This window comes from Platalea leucorodia (genome assembly GCF_965183815.1).
Source record: "Platalea leucorodia genome assembly, chromosome: 9".
Taxonomy (NCBI): Eukaryota; Metazoa; Chordata; class Aves; order Pelecaniformes; family Threskiornithidae; genus Platalea; species Platalea leucorodia.
The window spans coordinates 17,825,171-17,844,425 of NC_138831.1; the positions used below are offsets into that span (position 1 = coordinate 17,825,171).

At 67.4% G+C, this 19,255-nt stretch overlaps 4 protein-coding genes across 5 annotated transcripts; 2 read left to right on the forward strand and 2 right to left on the reverse strand.

Annotated features, from left to right (window-relative positions):
* Window positions 1–1,223: 1,223 nt before the first annotated feature.
* Window positions 1,224–5,288, reverse strand: PCBP4 (poly(rC) binding protein 4; the record flags this gene model as incomplete). The annotated part of the gene is made up of 12 exons (XM_082321659.1): window positions 1,224–1,539; window positions 1,869–2,038; window positions 2,479–2,531; window positions 2,920–2,995; window positions 3,186–3,230; window positions 3,400–3,474; window positions 3,732–3,860; window positions 4,110–4,238; window positions 4,346–4,462; window positions 4,728–4,760; window positions 4,839–4,862; window positions 5,193–5,288. The coding sequence occupies 12 exons, from the start codon at window positions 5,286–5,288 to the stop codon at window positions 1,224–1,226; spliced, it is 1,263 nt and encodes a 420-aa protein (XP_082177785.1).
* Window positions 5,289–8,155: 2,867 nt separating this feature from the next.
* Window positions 8,156–10,182, reverse strand: LOC309595223 (putative protein-lysine deacylase ABHD14B). 2 transcript variants are annotated; one of them, XM_082321908.1, is made up of 4 exons: window positions 9,871–10,182; window positions 9,333–9,701; window positions 8,916–9,157; window positions 8,156–8,525 (listed from the first exon to the last, which is right to left on the reverse strand). In XM_082321908.1, exons 2-4 carry the CDS (start codon window positions 9,538–9,540, stop codon window positions 8,343–8,345), a joined length of 633 nt encoding a protein of 210 aa, XP_082178034.1. In that variant the 5' UTR covers window positions 9,541–9,701; window positions 9,871–10,182; the 3' UTR covers window positions 8,156–8,342. The 2 variants fall into 2 exon arrangements, with proteins under 2 accessions (XP_082178034.1, XP_082178033.1); XM_082321907.1 differs by having other exon boundaries at window positions 9,333–9,542; window positions 9,871–9,930.
* Window positions 10,183–10,277: 95 nt separating this feature from the next.
* Window positions 10,278–12,581, forward strand: ABHD14A (abhydrolase domain containing 14A). The gene is made up of 4 exons (XM_082321906.1): window positions 10,278–11,167; window positions 11,313–11,428; window positions 11,789–12,024; window positions 12,297–12,581. The coding sequence occupies exons 1-4, from the start codon at window positions 10,926–10,928 to the stop codon at window positions 12,477–12,479; spliced, it is 777 nt and encodes a 258-aa protein (XP_082178032.1). The 5' UTR covers window positions 10,278–10,925; the 3' UTR covers window positions 12,480–12,581.
* Window positions 12,582–12,953: 372 nt separating this feature from the next.
* Window positions 12,954–18,828, forward strand: ACY1 (aminoacylase 1). The gene is made up of 15 exons (XM_082321905.1): window positions 12,954–12,993; window positions 14,151–14,283; window positions 14,936–15,000; window positions 15,529–15,633; window positions 15,750–15,844; window positions 16,039–16,115; window positions 16,383–16,472; window positions 16,718–16,774; window positions 16,884–16,957; window positions 17,060–17,109; window positions 17,305–17,449; window positions 17,532–17,600; window positions 17,695–17,774; window positions 18,040–18,100; window positions 18,241–18,828. Exons 2-15 carry the CDS (start codon window positions 14,175–14,177, stop codon window positions 18,403–18,405), a joined length of 1,242 nt encoding a protein of 413 aa, XP_082178031.1. The 5' UTR covers window positions 12,954–12,993; window positions 14,151–14,174; the 3' UTR covers window positions 18,406–18,828.
* The last annotated feature ends 427 nt before the right edge of the window (window positions 18,829–19,255 follow it).

The following is a 19,255-nucleotide window of genomic DNA, read 5'->3' on the forward strand; positions in this document are numbered from 1 at the left end:
TGACTGGCCGGTGGTCCGTGCTGGGCTGTTTATGGACACAGCTGCCCAGCTGAAGCCTAGCCAGTGGTGCCATGTGCCAGCCAAACTGGGCTGCCGGCCAGGGGTGCGCTGGAGTGGACATGGCAGGACAGGGTGGTGGTAGGGGGGGCCGTGCGAGGTACCCCTGGGCAGCTGCAGCTGGAGGGGACCAGCAGCCACTGTCCCCCTTCAGTCCCACTGATTCTGCAGGGCTTGGGGACCCTCCCATGCAGTCCCCAGTGCAAGGAAGGGGACTGGACCCTGCTGGGGGGATGCTGGAGGGGTACATCACCCCCAGCCCCCTGTGAAAAGGTCCCAGGGATGGTGCTGGAGCAGTGGGCTGGAGACTCCCCCCCGCCCTAGCAATAACTGGGGGGCTGGGGGAGAACTGCCCCATGGCCTTGCTAACTGGCTCATGGCAGGGAGGGGGCTCTGGGAAGATCCCCAGAGAGACTGGGGCTGAGGACCAGCAGACCTCTGGCCACAGGGATGCCCTTCCAACCACCACCCCATGTCCCCAGGAGCTGGGGCTGCCCCTGCTGTGGCAGGGTATCTCCACTGAGGTAGGCAATATTATTTTTTTCTTGTAAATTTTATCTTTTTATTAAACCATTGATAAGTTACAAAGGAGGAAAAAATATAGACTTATATATACAGCATTTCCAAGCCAGCAGGGACTGGCTCTTGGATGGGGTTGCTGGGAGGCGATTGCCCCGATGTGGCCTGGGGAGGGCCCCCCACCAGAGCCAGGGGAGGGGGGACCCCCAGAGAGGCCAGGCAGCCCCTCATCTGGTGGCACCCTCCTTTTGGGTGCCAGCCGGCAGGTGGGCAGGAGCGGGACGGCAGGGTGGGCAGGGCGAGGGGCAGGAGGCAGAGGTCCTACCCCGGCACAGGGCACTGGAAGAAGGGACCCCGGGCTGGCAGGGACAGCCCCCCCACCCCCACCAGGGCACGTGGTCCCCATGCAGGAAAATTGGGGAGGGGGGCAGAGCGCTGCCGGGACGGGCAGCAGGCAGCAGAGCAGCCCTTTCCTCCAGCGGGCATCGCCACCAGGAAGACCCTTCCCTTCTCTGGGGTTGGGGGCAAGGGGGGCCCTCCCCAAGCATGGGGTGCCTGGCAGGGGCTGGGGGACAGGGTGGATGGCGGGGAAGTGGCCCTGGCACCAAGTGGCACCCTGGCCACCCTCACCCACCTGCTGGCAGGGCTCAGTAGGGTGAGAACTTCTGCCGGTCGGCTTTCTTGGTGCCATTGGCTGCCGAGATCTTGGTCGTGTAGGTGGCGGTGCCGCCGTTGGGACCCGCCACGGAGGATGGGGACAGTGCCAGGAAGGACACTGGCTTCAGACCGATGAAGTTGGAGAGGGAGATGGTGTAGGGCGTGCCCAGCAGGGCCGGGGGGGCCGGGGCGACGGCGGGCAGTGCTGCGCCGGAGCCCGGAGTGAGGGGCTGGGAGAAGCCCACGCCGAGGTCCATGGAGCCAGGGCCCGGCGGCACCTGGGAGGTAGATTTGGCCGTCTCTAAGCTGGGGAAGCGAGCGAGAAGGGTGGGGTGGTGAGCAACATGGTGACAGAGCGGGTCCCCCACCCCGACCTGCCCTTGTTAGGGTGCAGAGACCGTGTGCCCCATCCCTTGAGGCACGGGTCTCCGTGGCACATCCTGGGAATCCCGCTGGGCTAAAAAGCTGCGGTTCAAACCCTGTGGGGTCCCAGGTCCCACATGCACCATCTCAGGACCTCAGCTCATCCTTCCTGAGCGTGCTGGGGCTGGTGTCCCCCCCAAGCTGCATTGGGGTGCTGGGAGGTGACACTTCTCGCTAGCAGCCAGTGTGTTGCCCCCAGGGCTGGCACCTACCAGGCTGTGATGAGGTACTGAGCCAGGGCGATGCTGACAGGGGACCCCGTGATGGTCACGTGCCGCTCACTGGAGCCCTCGGTCTGGTTCCCAATCTTGATGTGGGCGCCCGACATCTGCCGGATCTCGCTGATCTTGCTGCCATGCCGGCCGATGACGCAGCCGATGAGCTGGAGGGACAGGGACCGGGGTGAGCTGGGAGCAGCTAGGAGCCATGCCGAGCAGGGAGCTCCCAGAGGCTCACCCAGCCACCCGCTATGCCTGGGAGAAGTGCGGAAACTGAGGCAGGCTCTGGGATCCCAGGGTGCTGCTTTCCTTGGGCAGACCCTGCTTTTTGGTCTCACTCAAGCCCTCCCCTGGCTGGCATTGCTGGGTTGCCACATCCCAAGGCTCTTCGTTGGCGTTGGCCAAGCCCTTCCTCCCTCCCGTGCCTCAGTTTCCCTTTTCTTCCAGCTACTTTTGCCCCAGCAGCCCCTCCTGCTCCTGAGCTCTGTGGGCTGAGGCAGAGCCTTTAGCTGTGTGGGGTGGTGGGTGCTGGCCCCTGCAAAGCGGCTGTGGGGTGGGACACATGGGTGGGGGCAAGCTTGCCATCCCCGGGACCCACACGTACGTCGTTGGGCACCAGAAACTCCTGGTAGCTGCTCTGGGAGCTGGTGTCCAGGCCTGGAGGGAGAGACAGGGATGTTAGCAGTGGGGGGGGTGGGTGTCCAGCAGCTCCATGCCCCCACCCCAGCCCCGTGCTGGGACAGTCAGTGGCCCTGGGGACAAACCTGAAGGATCCCTGGGGAGAGGCAGGGAGCATGGGACATGGGCACCAGTCGTAATTTAGTGCCAGTGCTCCCCCACTGAAGGGTTGAGGGGCTCTAGTAGGTGCAGGGACCCCAGTAAATCAAGAACAGGGTCATTCTGGGGGGCAGGTAGCCATGCTGGGGGGGCCAGGACCAGAGAGGGTGCAGAGGACAGGGACCACCTTATCAGGACGAGGTGGCTGGCTGGGTCAGGAGGGGCACTCCACACCCCCAGCCCTGGGGGGGGCGCGGGAGATGCTCACCTGGCACCATGGAGGGTGCGTGGCCCAGGGAGGCGAAGGGGAGAGTGTGCCCTGACAGCTGCTGCAGCTTCGTCACCTGCCCGGGCAGTGGGAGGAGGAGGAAGGAGGTGTTAGGGGTGATGGCAGAGGGTCCCCTGTCGCCTCCTGGGGCTGGATGCTGGCACCCAGTGCCGCCCAGGACAGGGATCCCCGGCAGTGCCCGTCCTGGCAGGCACAGACCCAGTGCCCATGGGAGCAGGGCTTGGCTGCCATGGGGACAGACTCACCTCTGCGGGAGAGACCCCACTGTACTGGCCCTGCATGGAGAAGCCCTGGGAGGGGTAAAGGAAGGGGCATCAGTGGGGGGCCAGGTGGGGACCCCTGCCTCAGGCCACCCCCCAGGGCAGGGAGGCCAGCCTAAGCCCACCAGCGTCGCCCCTCACCAGCAGAGGCTGGGCCCCCCGACCACCCCGTGCCCCTGAGGGGGCTGTGGCCCCTTACCTGGTTGGCAGAGAGCAGGATGGTGCCCAGGGAGAAGCCAGGGTGGTAGGGGATGGTGGCCCCCTTCGGAGGCGACTGGAGAGGGAGGGAAGGAGGTGGAGGGGATGAGAGATGAGGTCGAATGCCCCCGCAGCCCCCTGGCCCCCCTTTGGCCCCATCCCCACCCCCTCCAAGCTGGGCATGGCCCCCAGCACCGCCAGGGCAGAATGCTCTTACGGGGTTCAGCACGGGGGGACCCCGGTGCCCAGGTCCAGGTGGGCACAGGGAGCCCTGGGGAGGGGGGGCAGGCAGTGCGTGCCCCCCCCGGGCTGGGCACAGAGCTCAGTGGGTACCTCCAGGATGACGGCGCAGATCTGCCTCACGCACTGGATGATGGTGTCTGGCACCCCCGAGACGGTAACGGCCCGTTCGGTGGAGTTGGGCAGCAGGTCACCAGCCACCTGCACCTGTGCCCCCGTGCTCTGCAGGGGGCAAAGGGAGATGCTGGGGTGCCTCAGCCATACCTCCCCCGGGGCTCAGCACCTCACACCTCCCCTGTTCCCTCCTTGGGCCCTGGGGACCTTTGCAGGACCCGCAGGGTGATGCTCCACCCCTGCATCACCTGCATCACCTCCTACAGCTCCTGCAGGACCGTGGCAGCCCCCGTGCCGAGGGCTCCATGTCCCCTGGGGGAAAAGGGGAGCCCACACCCAGGGCACCCCCAACCTCACCTCCCGAATCTCCCGGATCTTAGCTCCCGCCTTGCCGATGAGTGAGCCGCACTGGCTGGCTGGGATGACGAGGCGCAGCGTCACCGGCGCTCTGCCCACTGCTGCCCCATCGCTCCCCGCTCCCAGGTCCTGTGAGGCGGGGGGGAGATGTGGCATTGGACCCCCACGAGCCCACCGGCAGGGGGTGAGTGCTCCCGGCTCAGGGGGCACCCAGCAGGAGTGGGGGGGCTGCCTACCTCCTCCAGCTTGAAGGCGATCATGGAGACGGCACGGAAGACGGCGTCGGTGGAGCCGGTGATGGTGGTGATGCGCTCGGGGCAGGACCCCTCTGAGATGGTGATGCGCGCGCTGCTCTGGGGACGGTGTCACACCCCGTCAGGGACATCGTAGGCCCTGAGCTCGATGGCCCCCCCACCCAGGGAAGGGCTCACCAGGGGTGGCCTCGATGTCTGTGGACCTGGGCTTTCCCCCTCCCACTTGCCCCAGGCAGCCTTCCCTGGGGTGCAGCCATGTCTCCCCTGGGTCCACCTGGGAATGGGGGTGGCCAGGGCACGTGGGAGCCACCATGTGCAGGCAGAACAGGCAGCAGGACCTGGCAGCCCCCCAGCACGCCCTTACCTGCTCTCGTATCCTCTTAACAGTCTCTCCTTTCTGTGGGGAGAGGAACAGGGCGGGTGGTCAGGTCCAGGGGAGCCCAGGGCCGGTGGTGCCCCAGACCCCAAATCTTACCTTGCCGATGATGCTGCCGATCTCCTGCAAAGGCAGAGACGAAGGTGGCCCCATCAGCAGGCAGCTCCCTGCCTGCCACATCCCTCCCCTGCCCACAGCCTGGCCAATGGAAAACAGCAGGCCCTGCCCCGTGGCCACTGAAGCACTGGGTGGCTTGCTGGTGACCCTGGGGCATGGGAACGGCCCCTCCCTGGCTTAGGATGGGGGAAGAAATCTTTCTGGGAATGCTGTTCCCAGGGGGATTGGGAGCAAGGGAGGAAAACAGGGTGCAATGAGGAGCTGGTGGTCCAGCATGTCCCCCCAGCCCAGGCATTGCTGGCGCCCCTGAGCAGCGCCACGTCCCCCCGCTGTTACCTTGCCGTGCATGAGCATGCGGAGGGTCAGGGTGATGCTGAGCTCCGTCTCCTCGGGGCTGCCACCCACGCCGCTGGCTCCGTCCGGTGATGCCATGGCGGGAGGGCGAGCTGAGCCTGTGGGACACGGCAGTCTCCAGAAAGGGGGGAGGCCCCAACTACCCCCCCCCCCCCAAATCTGCAAGCCGAAAAGCACCATGGCAGGGAAGAGGGGAAACTGAGGCAGGGGCAGCACTATGCCCTTCTCCGGTGGGGGAGGCTTGCACGGCCCCATGGTACCTGGGGCCCCACCATCATCCTCCATCCCTTCCAGGAGCTCCCCAAAGGGATCTGCTGCCACACGTCTGCCTGAGCCTGCAGGCAGCTGCCTTCAGCCTGGCCTGCGCATGGCCCTTGGCCGGAGCCGGCACCTTCACAGAGCCAGGAGACAGATGGATGGATATCGGGGGGAAGTGGAAAAGTGTGGGGAGCATGGCTGTGGGATGGGGTTCGGTTCGCAGGCACTTGCTGGGGTGGTGGCACACAGAGTGGGGGGAGCAGAGGTGACCTGAGTGGTCTCACACGCTGTGCGAGCCTTCCTCTTCCTCCTCTTCCCTTCCCCCTGCCGTGCGCAAAGCCCCAGGGGAAACTAAGGCAACCTCCCCAATGGGGACCGCCAGCCCGATGTGTGATGCCCAGCGCACAATGCCGCTGCACCCCGAGCACCCCAGGGCCCCCCCCGAGCACCCCAGGGCCCCCCCAGACCCTGTGCCTGGGGGACGGGGGCGGCTGGGACCCCGCAGTGCCAGTGGGGCCGGGAGGAGGACAATCGCCGTGTGTCCCAGCCTGGGTGGGCGGCTGCGGCACCGCTGGCTCCCGGCAAGCCGGGTGATGCCAAGCGGCTTTGAAACAAAGCACCCGTGTTGGGGCTGGGGCCCGTGTCTGCGGGCATGGCGGGGGGGGGGGGGGGGGCAGTTATTTTAGGTGCTGGCAGGACTCACCACCGCTACAGCACATCTCCTGCATCAGGGTAATGGGGTACAGGGGGGGCAAGCCGGTTGCCCCTGTATCCCCTAACTGCTTTGGCTTGCACCCCTGGGGTGGTTTGGACCCTCCATCTTCACCACCCCGTTAGCAGGGGCTGGAGAAAGGGGAAAGGCTGGGGAAGGGGGAATATTCCCCTTCCCGATGGAGGGGAGCCTGAAATGGGGGGGTACCCCCTGTAACCCATCGGGAGCCGTGCCTGGTGCCGGCAGGAGCGGGCAGCCCACCAGGGTCCCCCGTCCCCCCGGCAGCAGGGACCCACTGGGGACAAAAGATCCTGCCAGGGAGAGAAGAACGAGGCTGGTGGTGGGGCAGGGGGGAGGCAGCAGGGCCACGGGTGTCCCCCCACTGCCACAGGCAACGTCGGGGGGTCCACGGGCGGGGGGGTGCTCTCCCCCAGGTGCGCCAGGCTGGCAGGGACCCCAAGGCCCCGGTGATGGGCACAGGCCACCTGCCCCGTCCCAGGGCTGGCGTCGGGACGGCCACGGAGCTGGGCACCGCCCGTCCTCCGGGGCACCTTCGGGTGGCAAAGGGAGGTGACGGGGGGGGGACAGGAGGAAGCCCCCAGCCCGTCCCGGGGGGAACCTCTCTCCGCTCGCCCTCCCGGCCGCCCCAAGCCCCCCGGCCCCGCGGGAAGGGGCCTGGCGGGTACCTTTCCGTGCGCCTCGTCCCTCCGCCGCCGGCCACCCCGCTCAGTGCCACATTGTCCCCGGCGGCGCCCAGTGACACCCGGGGCAGGAACAATGAGCCGCTTGACAGGCCAGGGCCAGGCTGGCAGCCCCGGCCCCCACCCCGGTCCACGCCGGGGCCCCCCTCGCTCTTCCCCTCTCCCACATCCCTCCCTCCGGGATCCTATTACAGCGGATAAGAGACACTAAAAGGAACAATGCACCCTGGGTAAGGCCATCTGCCACCGCTGGGGACATTCCTGTCCCCCCCCGCCCCCCCTTTGGCTCACACATCGCCCCTCTTTGTAACAGCGTTTTTTTTTTTTTTTTTTTTCCTGGAAGCCGCTCAGCTGGCAGGGCCCGAGGGCTCAAGGACACCGGAGCGGGCAGGGACGGGGCGGCTGGCACCCCCGGGCCCGCTGGCACCCAGGGGTGCTGGGCGGGGGGAGCGCCCGGAGGGCCGGGGCTGCAACAGGGCGGGGGGCAAGGGATGCTCCAGACAGGGGTCCGGCCATACTGCCAGGGCCCGGACCGGCCCCTGCACCCCTGGCACTGCCCCCTGCACGGGTGTCCTGCGCCCACAGACAAGTGCCACCCCCCCCCGCCCGCCACCTCCCCCACTAAATCCTCCTGGGCCCTGGCGTAAGCAGCTAAAGCCCCGGCAGGCTTGGGGAAGGGGGGCGTTGGGGGGGCACCCCGCTGCCGCCTCCATCTGTGCCCCCGAGTGCCCGCCGCAGCGGCGCTGAGGGAGGGGGGGAAGGCAGCTGGTGGGCAGGGGGCTTGTCCTCCCGTCTGTCCAGCCAGACGTCTGTCAGGCCTCCCTGCCCGCCCCCCCATCTGTTCATGGCAGCCACTCGTTCGGTAAATCCCCCCCACGGGTGCTGGGCTGCTGCGGCCATGGGCAGGAGCCGGGGCTGGCGGTTCGCTTTTAAGCCCCTGTGGATTACCCTGGGCTTGGGTGCCTGCCAGGAGAGGTGGGAGGAGGAAGAGGAGGATGAAGAGGAGGCCGGCAGGCTGCGGACGCAGGTGCCACCCCCCTGGGGGACCTACGGGTGCCCAAACACAACCCTGGGGCTCCCTGGGCACCCTCTGAGGCTCCTGGGGGTCCTGCAAAGGGTGATGGGTGGGCTCCAGAGGCCTCACAGCCGGCACCCACCTCCCCAAATGTCCTGTCCCTCGGTGGCTGCACTTCCCCTGCTGTCACCCCACAAATGTGCGTGGGATGGTGGCCACGGAGGCGGTGGGGATCAGGGAAGGAGGTGGAAAGCGTGGAAAGAAGCGGGAGGAAGGTGGCAGGAAGGCGGTGGTGGAGCTTAGGGTTTTATTTGGTCCCAAGGGAGGCTGGGTGGGGACACCAGGGGAGCAGCTGGGTTGGCGCAAGGGTGTGTTCACAAGTGGAGGGGTGGGTGGGCTGGCCTTGTCCCCCAGCCCCATGGGCCCCTCCAAGCGGCCCGCCCTGCTCACTCCAGCTGCTGCAGGAAGGCCAGGAGCCCGTGGTGCCACTCGTTGGGCTTGTCCAGGTAGCACGCGTGTCCGGCGCCCTGCAGCACCAGCACCCGGTGCTCGGGGAGGTGCTTCAGGTTGTTCAGGCTGGCCTGTCCCAGCTCCACGTCCTGGTCCCCGTACACGATCAGCGTGGGCGTCTGCAGAGGGGGAACGCACCCTGAGCCTGCCAACGGCACCCAGGCACTGGCTCCTCCTGGCCGGGAACACCCTGGGACCAGGATACGGAGCGGAGACACTTGCCCTTCTCTCCTGCCCACCACAAGGGTAAACTGAGGCTCAGACTCCTAGGTCTTCTCTTTCCCTCCTGCTACTCTACAGTCACGTTCCTTCACCATCACTGTCCCCTCTTTCCCTCCTGCTACGTTATGGTCACGTTCCTGCACCATCACATTCCCCTTCTCCAGTGGCAATGGCGTTTCTGGCCTGTTTAGTCTTTCCCCTGCCCAACACTGGTGCCAGGGTCCCCTCCTCACTGTCCCCCACACGCCCAGTTCCCCAACCTCCCTCAATCTCCCTCCGGGCCCTACTTTGATCTGTGCGTACTGCTCCGCCGTGAATTTCTCGGTGCAGATAGGTGCCACGGGCACATATGCCTTGAGCAGGTGGTTGTGCTGGAAGAGGAAGGGCAGGGAGTACATGCCGCTGAGAGATGGGCTGATCACCACGGCTGGACCCAGGCACAAAGCCTCCGAAACTGCTTTCAGGAAAGCCCCTGGTGCTGGCTGGCCCACAGGCGCTGGGGCCACGGCATCCTTCGAGCGCCCCAGCCCTGAGCCATGGGAGACAGAGGTTGCCTGGTCACACTCTCCGCTGCCTCACGACAGGGAGAAGCTGGCACAGCAGGACGCTGGGGTAGCCACGCCAGCACCACGAACGCGAGCAGCTTTATCGACTCCCCCCGACCCCCACCTCGCTCCAGGGCTGTGCTCTCCACCGTGCCTTACCCGGCAGGTCGATAGCCACAGCTCGGTAGCCGTTTTCGGCCAGCGTGGCAAGCGTCCGCAGCTGAAGCCAGGTGTCAGAGGAGAAGCGAATGCCGTGCAGCAGCAGCACCGTCAGCTTTGGCGCCTGCTGGGCCGGCTCGGCTCGGCGGTAGAAGAGGGTTTGGCCTTCCACCGCGAGGGTGCTCTCGGTCAGCTGTGGGGCGGCCATGCCTGGGGGTCGGGAGAGCTGTTGGGGGGGCTGAGAGCTGGAAGCGGGCCCGGTGCGTGCAGCGGCCCTGCGCGGCCTGGCGGGAAGGTCGGCCCCGGTGGGATGCTGATGTCCCGGCGTCGAGGCCCGGTGGTGGTGGGAAGGCAGGCGGGGCTGCGGCGCTGGCGCCGGGAAGGCGAGGGTTACACTGGCATCACCCTCTATTTGGGGGGCAGCGGCGGGGGGCTGGCCCCGGGGTGGGTGCTCGGGTCTGCTGGCTCCTGCCAGGCGGGCTCACGGGCCCGCCCCTGCCTCAGTTTCCCCGCCCGGCGCTGGGCCGGCGGCCCTTACCTGCTCCTCTGCCCCCGGTGCCGGCCGCCGCTCGCCTCCCGCTGCCCGCCGCGCCGCGGGGCTGGGGGTGCCCCGCCCCGGGTCCAAAGGCCGGCGGGGCGGGGGGGTGCGGGGGGAGCGGCGGCACCGCCTCACGGCGCGCAGGGCCCGGGGCGGCCCGGGGAACGGCCGCCGCCCCGCCGAGCCGAGCTGTGCCGAGCCGAGCCGAGCGCAGCCGAGCTCCGCCGAGACCCACCGAGCTCCTGCCGAGCCGAGCCGAGCCGAGCCGAACCCTAGCCGAGCTCCGTCGAGCCCCGCCGAGCACTAGCCGAGCTCTGGACGAGCCGAGCCGGAGCTGAGCCGAAACGAGCCGCGCCGAGCTCTGGACGAGCCGAGCCGAGCCGAGCCCTAGCCGAGTCGTGCCGAGCTCTGCCGAGCCCTATCCGAACCGAGCCGAGCCCTAGCCGAGTCGTGCCGAGCTCTGCCGAGCCCTGTCCGAACCGAGCCGAGTCCTAGCCGAGTCCTGCCGAGGCCTATCCGAGGCAGCCGAGCTCTGCCGAACGCTGCCGAGCTCTGCCGAAGGCCGCCGAGCTCTGCCGAAGGCCGCCGAGGCCTTGCCGAACCGAGCCGAGCCCTTGCCGAGCCCCGCCGAGCCGGGTCTCCTTTCCCGGCACCGGCCGTTCTCCCCCGGGACCTCGGCCCCGGCCCGGTGGGGCCCTGCCGGGGGGCCGGTGCGGCGGGCGGGCCCCCGGCTGACAGCCCCCGGGGCCTGCAGCGCTGCGGCCTCCCGCCAGGCGGAGCCTGAGGCCGCGAGCGCAGCGCCATGAGGGCCGGGGCCGGGGCCGGGGGGGCCGCGCGTCCCGGCTGGAGCTGAGGGGCGGCGGGGCCGGCGGCCGGAGCCAGCGGGAGCCCGGGAGGCCGGGGCCGAGCGGGGCTGCCAGCGCCGGGCGCGGGGGCCGCGGGCCGGGCCGGAGCTGAGGAGAGCCCCGTGGTCTGGGGCCTACCCCCATCCGCAGCAGTGGGGTTTGGGGCTTCCAGCCCCTCGCTGCCATTTTCCTTCTGCAGGGGGAGCGGAGATGCCGCCCGCCCGCAGCCGCCTGGGGCTGCTGCTCCTCGGGGCGCTCCTCACCCTCGTCCTCTACCTCCTGCTGCCGGCGGCCCAGCACGGGCAGCGCTTGGCGGGCGCCCGGCCTGAGGAGGGGAAGCGGGGCCGGGGGGCGGCCAACGCCACCGCGCGAGCGGCGACGGCTGCGGGAGAGCCCCCGGTCTTCTACAGGGAGCTTTCTGCAGGGCCCCGGGCCGCCGCCGGCGCCGGGAGGTGGGTCAGCCCGCCGGCTGCTGTGGCGGAGGAGGACGGTGGGGCGTGACAGGCCCTGGGGCTTGGCCTCCACCACCCCTCATGGGACGCCCACGGGTGCGGCATCTTCCCTGAGCCCCCTTCCCGCCTGTCTTCCCCACTGCAGGCCCGATGTCCTGTTCCTGCACGGCCAGGCGTTCACCTCCAAGACGTGGGAGGCCTTGGGCACGCTGGCACTGCTCGCCGGGGAAGGCTACCGTGCGGTCGCAATAGATCTGCCTGGTAGGACCATGGCGCTGCGCTTAAGTTCATCCCTCTGGGCAGCTCCAGTCCCTCACCTCGGCCACTGCTGGGCTCTGGACCTCTTTAGGGAGGGCTCTGGACCTCTTTAGGCAGCTAGCGGTGGTCCCTGGGGCAGCGTGCTTGGGATTTGGTTTTGCCCTGGGGCATTGACCTCCATGGCCACCCATGGCTGGGGCTGGCTTGGTCCGGCTGGCGTGTGGCTGTGGCTGTGCAACCGCTGGGGCTTGATCGGCTGTCCATTTTTTGCCAAGCAAGCTGAGCCTTGGCGGGGAGAGACCATTGCAGGCTGCACGGTCCCCCCTGCCCCGCGCCCACCCTGTGCCCTCTGCCCCGTGCCAGGCTATGGGGATTCACCCCCGGCAGAGATGGTGGTCACGGCGCAGGGCCGGGTGGCTTTCCTGGACCATGTCCTCCAGGAGCTGGGAATGCGGAGGCCCGTTCTTGTCAGCCCCTCCATGAGTGGCCGCTTTGCTCTGCCCTTCCTCCTGGCGCGGGGGGACCGTCTGGCCGGCTTTGTGCCCATTGCGCCCGTGGGCACCAAGGACTACGCTGCTGAGCAGTACCGGCAGGTTCAGGTGAGGTGGGTTGTTGGGCTCCTGGGGGGTCCCTGCGTGCTGGCGAGCCTCATGGGCCAGCTGGCTGTAGGGCGGCATGGACGGTGGCCCTGTTTTGGGGTGAGCGCGGGGGACCTGTGCCTCCCTCCAGCTCACGGCGGGGCTGGCACCTGCCTTCCCTCGGCTTTGCAGCCCCCTGTGGTGATGGGTGGACGTGGGCACAGCCCAGGGGACGAGTGGTGGCCATTTCCCCCTCTGACAACCGCTCGGCTTTTCTCCCTCCCCTTACCAAGACGCCCACGCTGATCCTGTATGGTGACCGTGACACAAGCCTGGGTCCCCAGGCCCTGCAGAGCCTCCGGCACCTCCCCGGGCACCGCGTGGCCGTGGTGCCGGATGCCAGCCATGCCTGCTACCTGGACAAGCCGGAGGACTTCCACCGGGCCCTGCTGGGCTTCCTGCGCCAGCTGAAGTGAGCACTGCCTCGCCCATCCCCTGCCGAGTGGAGGACGGGGGGCCGGGGCGTCCCGAGGGGCTGGGAGGCAGAGGTGGCTGGCGTGAGGGGTGCTGTTCTCTTTTGGGGTGTCCCCAGGGTGGCGGGGGGGGGGGACACACGACTGAGGGTGTCCCTTGCTGGCAGGACAAGGTGTCGTCTGTCATGAGGCCAATAAACTGATGCTGCTCTGGTTTCTGCCTGTGTCACCCCCCAGCGCCGCGGGGCTCCCCGGGCTCCAGCCCCATCTCTGCCTCTAGTGCGGGGCAGGGGGGTGCCCGCCCCCCCCGCCTGCCGCTGGCCCACCCCGTGCCCGCTGCCTGCCCGCTGCACGCCCCCTGCCCGCCCCCTGCCCGCGGCCGGCTGCGGGGCGGAGCGGGGCCGAGCGGGCGGAGCGGGGCCGGGGCGGAGCGGGGCCGAGCGGGCGGAGCGGGGCCGGGGCGGAGCGGGGCCGGGCCGGGCCGGGCCGGGCAGGCGGCGGCGGCGGCAGCGCGGAGGTAGGGCCGGGGCGGGCGGGGGTCCGGGGAGCGGGGTCGGGCCAGCAGCGCCCGGCAGCCGGCGGGGGGCTGTCCCGGTGCCTTCGTGTCCCCGTCCTCCACCCCCAAGCCTGCGCCCCTCGCCACGGTGCCCTGCACCCCCGTGGCACCCCTAACCACGTTATCCTCGCACCCCCCTTGCCCCCTGCACCCCTAACCTCGGTACCCTGCGCCCCCGACCACACTACCCTGCACCCCTCTGCCCTCCTCCTCGTGCTACCCCCGCACCCCAATAATGCGACCGCTGCACCCCAACCCCTGCACCCCCCCTGCACGCCTAACCACGGTATTCTGCCCCCCCCCTTCCTCCCCCTGCACCCCTAACCACAGTAGCCCTGCACCTCCCCTGCACCCCTACCCATGGCACCCTGCACTCCCCACAGCCCCAACCATGGTGCCCCTGCACCCCACTATGCCCCCTCCTGCACCCCAGTCATGGTACCCCTATACCCCACCTGTGCCCCTTTGCACCCCTAGCCGCAGTACCCCTGCACCCTTAACTACAATCCCCCCGCACCTCTCTCACAGACCCTCCCATACCCCCCCCAGTGCTCCCCTCCACCCCTCCTGCTGCACCCCCATGTGCCCCTAAGCACCCTGCATTGGCCTGTTGCCCCTGGCCAGCCCCCCTTTCCTTGCCTGCACCCCCTTACACCGGCATCCTGCCTTCCCTGCCTGCGCTCCCCCACATCCCCCCAGACCCCCATCCACTGGGTAACCCTGACCACTGTGTGCTCCTGCTCCATACACCCTTCTTCCCCCCATAGCCCCCCTCCCCACCTTGTTGCCCCCCTCTCCTCCCTACTAGCCCCCTACACCTCAGCTAGCCCTACCCCACGGCTCACCCCTCACCCCACACCTGGGCATCACAGCTTGCCCTGGCACTGCATTTGGGGCAGGAACACGTACTTTGGGGGGGTGATGAAAGGATGGGGGGGGGTACACCCCATCCTGCCCCCGTACCCAAGTCAGGGGGGACTTCTGTGGTGGCAGTGGCCCAGGGCCCACACTGGGGAGACCTTTGCCCTGTCCCACTTCGGTTTCTGTGACGACTGAGCTTGCCGGCGGACTTTGGAGGGGCCGGTGGGTGATTAACCATCTCCCCGCTCTTCCTCCAGAGCTTTGCAGCCCCGGTCCCTGACATGGCACCCGGGAAGCCCGGGAAGAGCACAGGGGCCTCGGAGGACCCCTCGGTTACACTTTTCCGGGATTACCTGAGGATTGACACTGTCCACCCCAAACCTGACTATGGTGAGGATGGGGGGGGACGGGACAGGGAGCTGTGCAGGGATCCAGCAACGTGGCTCCTTCTCCTCTACTTTGCAGCTCTGGTCTTTGAACCTGGGTGCCCGAGTCCTTGGCCAGGGCTGTTTTGATCATGGTGTTAAGGAGCGGACACCTTTATGCCTTATCTCTGCCGGTGCCTTTGCTTGGGGCAGGGACCTCTCGAGTGCACCCAGAGTTGCTATTTGCTTCCTCCAGCCCTGTGCCCTGTGCCCCCCCCTTTCCACGCTGCCCTGACTCTGGGACAGGTGCTTGTGATAACCCTGTTTAGATCTCCTTCCGTTAATGTTTCCATCCTCCCCATAAAGTACATTGAGATTTTTTTTTTTATTGGGGAGGAGCTCCCAGAATTCCTACAGAGAACTGTCCCCCTGAACTCGTTCCCTTAAATTTTTATTTTTTCATGTTCCCCTAGTCTTCACCCCAAAGGGATGGTGATGAGCTGCTCCTGCCCCCACTCCCAGCCACCTCTTGTGCTCAGGACCTCCATCACCTGCCTTCTTCTGGTCACCTCTTTCCTTGGCCTGGGAACCCTGGAGAGCCTTGGGGTCCCCTGGGGGTTGCCGTGAGATGGGAGGGAGATCCTGATGTAACTCCGGGCATCCCTGCTCCTTCCCAGATGCGGCTGTCCGGTTTCTGGAGCGCGTCGGCACTGACCTGGGCTTGGCGTGCCAGAAAGTAGAGGTGAGCGAGGCGAGGAGCAGCCCCCAGTCTGTCCGTCCGTCCGTCTGTCCATCTGTGCCCGGGTTCTTAGTGACCAGGCCGTTCCCCTGCCCACCGCCCCGGGGCTGGGCAGGAGTGAATCCCCTCTGCCTGTAATCCTCTGCTGACCTGAGCCCTTCCTTAAGCCTGTATTCTGGCTGGTCCCCACTGACCTTTGTGGCCGCCTGTGCTATGATTAGCCAGGGGCCTGGCAGGGTCACGTTGCCTGGGGATGTCCCTCCTGCTGGGGGGGAAGACGCTGGGTTCACCTCCCCTCCTCCACCTGAATCGCAGCCAGGAGTTGGCACCCATGGCCGAGCTCCATCTGGCTCCAGGGGGTGCAGGCATGCCTGCTCCTGCTGCCTGCCCTCTCCCAGTGGAGAAAGGGGTGACCTGCCGGGTGGCATCAAGAAACTTTTCCCAGACTGATGCTTTTTGGCTCCAGCCTGCCAGTCCCAACCCCTCTGTCCCCAGCCTGAACCCCGGTGACATCCTGCCCTTGCCCCACAGGTGTGCCAGGGCCGCGTGGTGCTGATCCTGACCTGGCAGGGCACGAACCCCCACCTGCGCTCCATCCTCCTCAACTCCCACACGGACGTCGTGCCTGTCTTCGAGGTGCCGGGACAGGGCGAGGGATGGGATGGGCACGGCGGGGAGGACTGGGGATGGCAGGCGAATGGGAGCTGGTGCCTGCCGTGCCCCTCTGCCGTCACAGCCGCTGTTCCCCACAGGAGCACTGGACCTACCCACCCTTCGAGGCTGTTAAGGACTCGCAAGGCAACATCTATGCCCGGGGTGCCCAGGACATGAAGTGTGTCTCCATCCAGTGAGTGAAGGGCTCTGCGCCTGCTGGGGGAGGCAGGCATGGCATGAGGGTGCCTCTGAGTGATGCAGGATGGGATGCCACCATCCCCAGGGTCCCTGTGGCTGTGGATGCCACCACTTGACCCCCCCTGGGGTGGCTCAGAGCACACCAGCCCCTCTCCTCCATGATGCCCAGGCACTGCCTTCTCCCCGCAGGTACCTTGAGGCCATCCGGAGGCTGAAGGCAGAGGGAAAGTGTTTTGCCCGCACCATCCACCTCACGTTTGTGCCTGGTGAGTCCCCAGGGTGTCCCCTCTCAGGGGGACAGGAGGGGCTGGCAGCTGGGCGATGCTCTGGAGTTCCCCATGGCGTGGCAGCAAGGCACTCCCCTGCCAGCCTTTCCCAACTTTGAGCTCTCCTAGATTGGGGCTGGAAGGGTTTCCAGGTCTGAGGACATCGGGTGCACTGGTGGCACCCAGGCTGGTGTGGAAGGAGGAGTGGGGGGTGGTGGGCTGGGGCATGTCCCGGTTCCTTCCTCCATGCCAGGCTCTCCCCTGCAGACGAGGAGGTGGGCGGACACAAGGGCATGGAGATGTTCGTGCAGCGCCCTGAGTTCAGAGCACTCAACGTGGGCTTTGCCCTGGACGAGGGTAAGTGGTGGCAGGGCTGGCACGGGGATGTGTCTCCTCTTGGCATGCATGCCTCTGCCTGTTGGCACCACCCCCCAGGCACCGGCATCCGGCATGGCTTCAGGGGACCCCCTCGGGGGCTCCTTCCCCCGGCCAGTGATCCACATGGTGCCAGCCTGGAGGGGAAATGGCACCAGGGCAGAACAGAGGAGGGCAAATCATGGCACCCTTGTGCCCCACTGACCCCCCATCTGTGCCCACCACAGGCCTGGCCAGCCCATCCGACACCTTCAGCGTCTTTTATGGCGAGAAGAGCCCGTGGTGTGAGTAACTGCGTGCCCACCGCCCCATCCCTGGCTCTGCTGGACGCTGGGACACCGGTGACGCCCCGGGCTTTCTGCTCAACACCTCCTTCTCCCCCCGCTGCCACAGGGATAAAGGTGAAGTGCGTGGGCAGCCCCGGGCACGGGTCCCGCTTCATCAGCAACACGGCGGCTGAGAAGATGGTAAGTGAGGGAGTACACCCTGCCCAACCCCTGCCTGCCCTGGGGGCTGCCAGGTGCCTGCCTGCAGGGCTGGTCCTCACTCCCCTGCCCTTCCCTCCCCAGCACAAAGTCATCAACTCCTTCCTGGCCTTCAGGGAGAGCGAGAAGCAGAGGTAGGAGACGGGCAGCGGGATGGCGGTGGCTTCAGTTCGGTCCGTGAAGGGGGTCCTTGGGATCCCAAGCCAGGCTCTGATCCGTCGCCACCACCTCCTGCCTCAGTTTCCCCATTTGGGGGTGGCGGCAGGGTGGGGAAGTGCTTCCTCTCCTCCCCAGGTGGTGGAGGGTGACTCTCCCTTGCGTCCCCCGAGGCTCAAGTCCGACTCAAGCCTGACCCTAGGGGACGTCACCTCACTCAACCTGACCATGCTGGAGGGGGGCGTCTCCTTCAACGTGGTGCCCTCTGAGATGGCGGCCAGCTTCGACATCCGCATCCCACCCACCGTGGACCTGAAGGTGCGCGTCATGCCGGCCGCACCCAGGAGGGGAGCCGGTTGGGGGTACCCCACTCACGCCCCTCCTCTGGTCTCTGCCTCAGGCCTTCGAGGAGCAGGTGGCCGCGTGGTGCCGGGGTGCCGGGGACGGTGTCACCTATGAGTTTCACCAGGTGAGGGGTCTCAGTCACCCGGGTGCATCATGCTCGTCCCTCCTCTCCCGTGTGCCCACCCCCCTGCCCCTCACCTGGCCTCTCCCTCTGTCAGAAATGCATGGATCAACACGTCACCTCCACCGAGGAGTCAGACCCGTGGTGGAAGGCCTTCAGTGGGGTCTGCAGGGACATGTGAGTAGTGCCCCCAGGAAGGGCAGGACCCTGACAGGGACATCCTCTGGTGGGAGCCGCGGGGTCCCCGGGGGTCTCTGGGGTCATGGCAGGGGCTGGGAGGAGATGCTCCATGCCATGCCAGGGCATCTCCCCGTGCCCCACCAAAAGGGTCCTGCAAGGCTCAGAGACCTTCCTGGCATGGTCTCTTTGCCCATGGGGTGGCAGGGGAACAGGGGACCTGGATGCCCCCATGCCCATGCTGACACAGGGCCTTGCTTGTCAGGAAGCTGCAGCTCAAGCTTGAGATCTTCCCGGCTGCCACCGACAGCCGCTACATCCGAGCGGTGAGTGCAACGCCAGCCCACCCATGGGTCCCCCTCCCGGGGTGAGACCTGCAGCCCCAAGCAGGAGCCATGCCCGGGCGGAGGGGGACACGCAGTGCCTGTCCCAGCTACAGCCTCACTCCATACCCCCCCATCCCCAGGCAGGACACCCCGCTATCGGCTTCTCGCCCATGAACTGCACCCCGGTGCTCCTCCACGACCACAACGAGTTCCTCAACGAGCAAGTCTTCCTGCGGGGCATCGACATCTATGCCCACCTCCTGCCCGCTCTAGCATCAGTGCCCCCACTGCCCGCCGAGGGCTGAGTGCCCCGGTGAGGGGCAGGATGGGGGGTGCCGAGCAGCGGGACTCAAGGCTTTGAAAGGGGGGCAGGGGGTGGCACAGCAGATGCCTGCCAGTGTGCCAGGGACCCAGCTGGCATCATGCCACGTCGGCTGTGCTCAGGGCTGGCACGATGGTGACGCCTGTGCCAAGTGGCTGTGCCCTCAAAATCTGAGTCCCAGCCATCCTTGCCTGGGTGCCTCCTGCCTTTCCCGGTGTCGGCAATGCCTCCCCCTGTCCCCGTGCCACCTCTGGCTGCGTCGGCTGTGGGGTAAGGGGCTGGCCGGTGCTCTGCTCTGCCTGCCTGTGCCCCATCCTGCCTCCCTGCCTGCTTGCTGGGGGAGCTGGGGCCAGTGTCCCCCATTCTCCCTGTGCAAGTCAATAAATCTTGGTAAGCACGGCCAGGACCGCGGCGGGGTCTGTCTGTCTGTCCATGGCGCTGTCCGTGGGTCCTGGGGAGCCCAGTCACTGAGGATTTCCTTGGTGCGGTGGGGGCTGCTGGAGTGCTCCCCACTCCCCTGGGTTCCTCGGGCTGGAGGACGGCACTGCAGGCAGGATCCTGCCCAGGCAGGCTGTGGGGCTGCTCCTCGGGATCCTCTGCTCCAGCTCGGCCTCGGGGTGCCAGGGCGAGCAGGAGTGGCCAGTGGTGCTAGGGTTCATCCTGCTCCCTCCCTCCCATCAGCTCCTGCCGCCGTGCCGCTCCCCCAAACCCTCGAGTCCGAGCAGGCAGCGTGCGGGTCTGGGCAGGCAGCCTCTGCTTACCTGCCAGAGCTGCCCGCGGGCTGCATCTCCTCCTTGCTCTTACTTGACTCCGCGCTGCTCTGCGGCACCCAG

Coding starts and splice junctions, on each gene's coding strand:
- LOC309595223 (XM_082321908.1), bottom strand. CDS start 9,540: ATGGCCGCCCCACAGCTGACCGAGAGCACCCTCGCGGTGGAAGGCCAA. Junction 9,158..9,332: donor TGTGGCTATCGACCTGCCGG/GTAAGGCACGGT, acceptor CCCATGGCTCAG/GGCTGGGGCGCTCGAAGGAT. Junction 8,526..8,915: donor AGCAGTACGCACAGATCAAA/GTAGGGCCCGGA, acceptor CCCCCTCTGCAG/ACGCCCACGCTGATCGTGTA.
- ABHD14A (XM_082321906.1), top strand. CDS start 10,926: ATGCCGCCCGCCCGCAGCCGCCTGGGGCTGCTGCTCCTCGGGGCGCTC. Junction 11,168..11,312: donor GCCGCCGCCGGCGCCGGGAG/GTGGGTCAGCCC, acceptor TCCCCACTGCAG/GCCCGATGTCCTGTTCCTGC. Junction 12,025..12,296: donor AGCAGTACCGGCAGGTTCAG/GTGAGGTGGGTT, acceptor CCCCTTACCAAG/ACGCCCACGCTGATCCTGTA.
- ACY1 (XM_082321905.1), top strand. CDS start 14,175: ATGGCACCCGGGAAGCCCGGGAAGAGCACAGGGGCCTCGGAGGACCCC. Junction 15,845..16,038: donor ATGAAGTGTGTCTCCATCCA/GTGAGTGAAGGG, acceptor TTCTCCCCGCAG/GTACCTTGAGGCCATCCGGA. Junction 17,775..18,039: donor AGTGGGGTCTGCAGGGACAT/GTGAGTAGTGCC, acceptor CTTGCTTGTCAG/GAAGCTGCAGCTCAAGCTTG.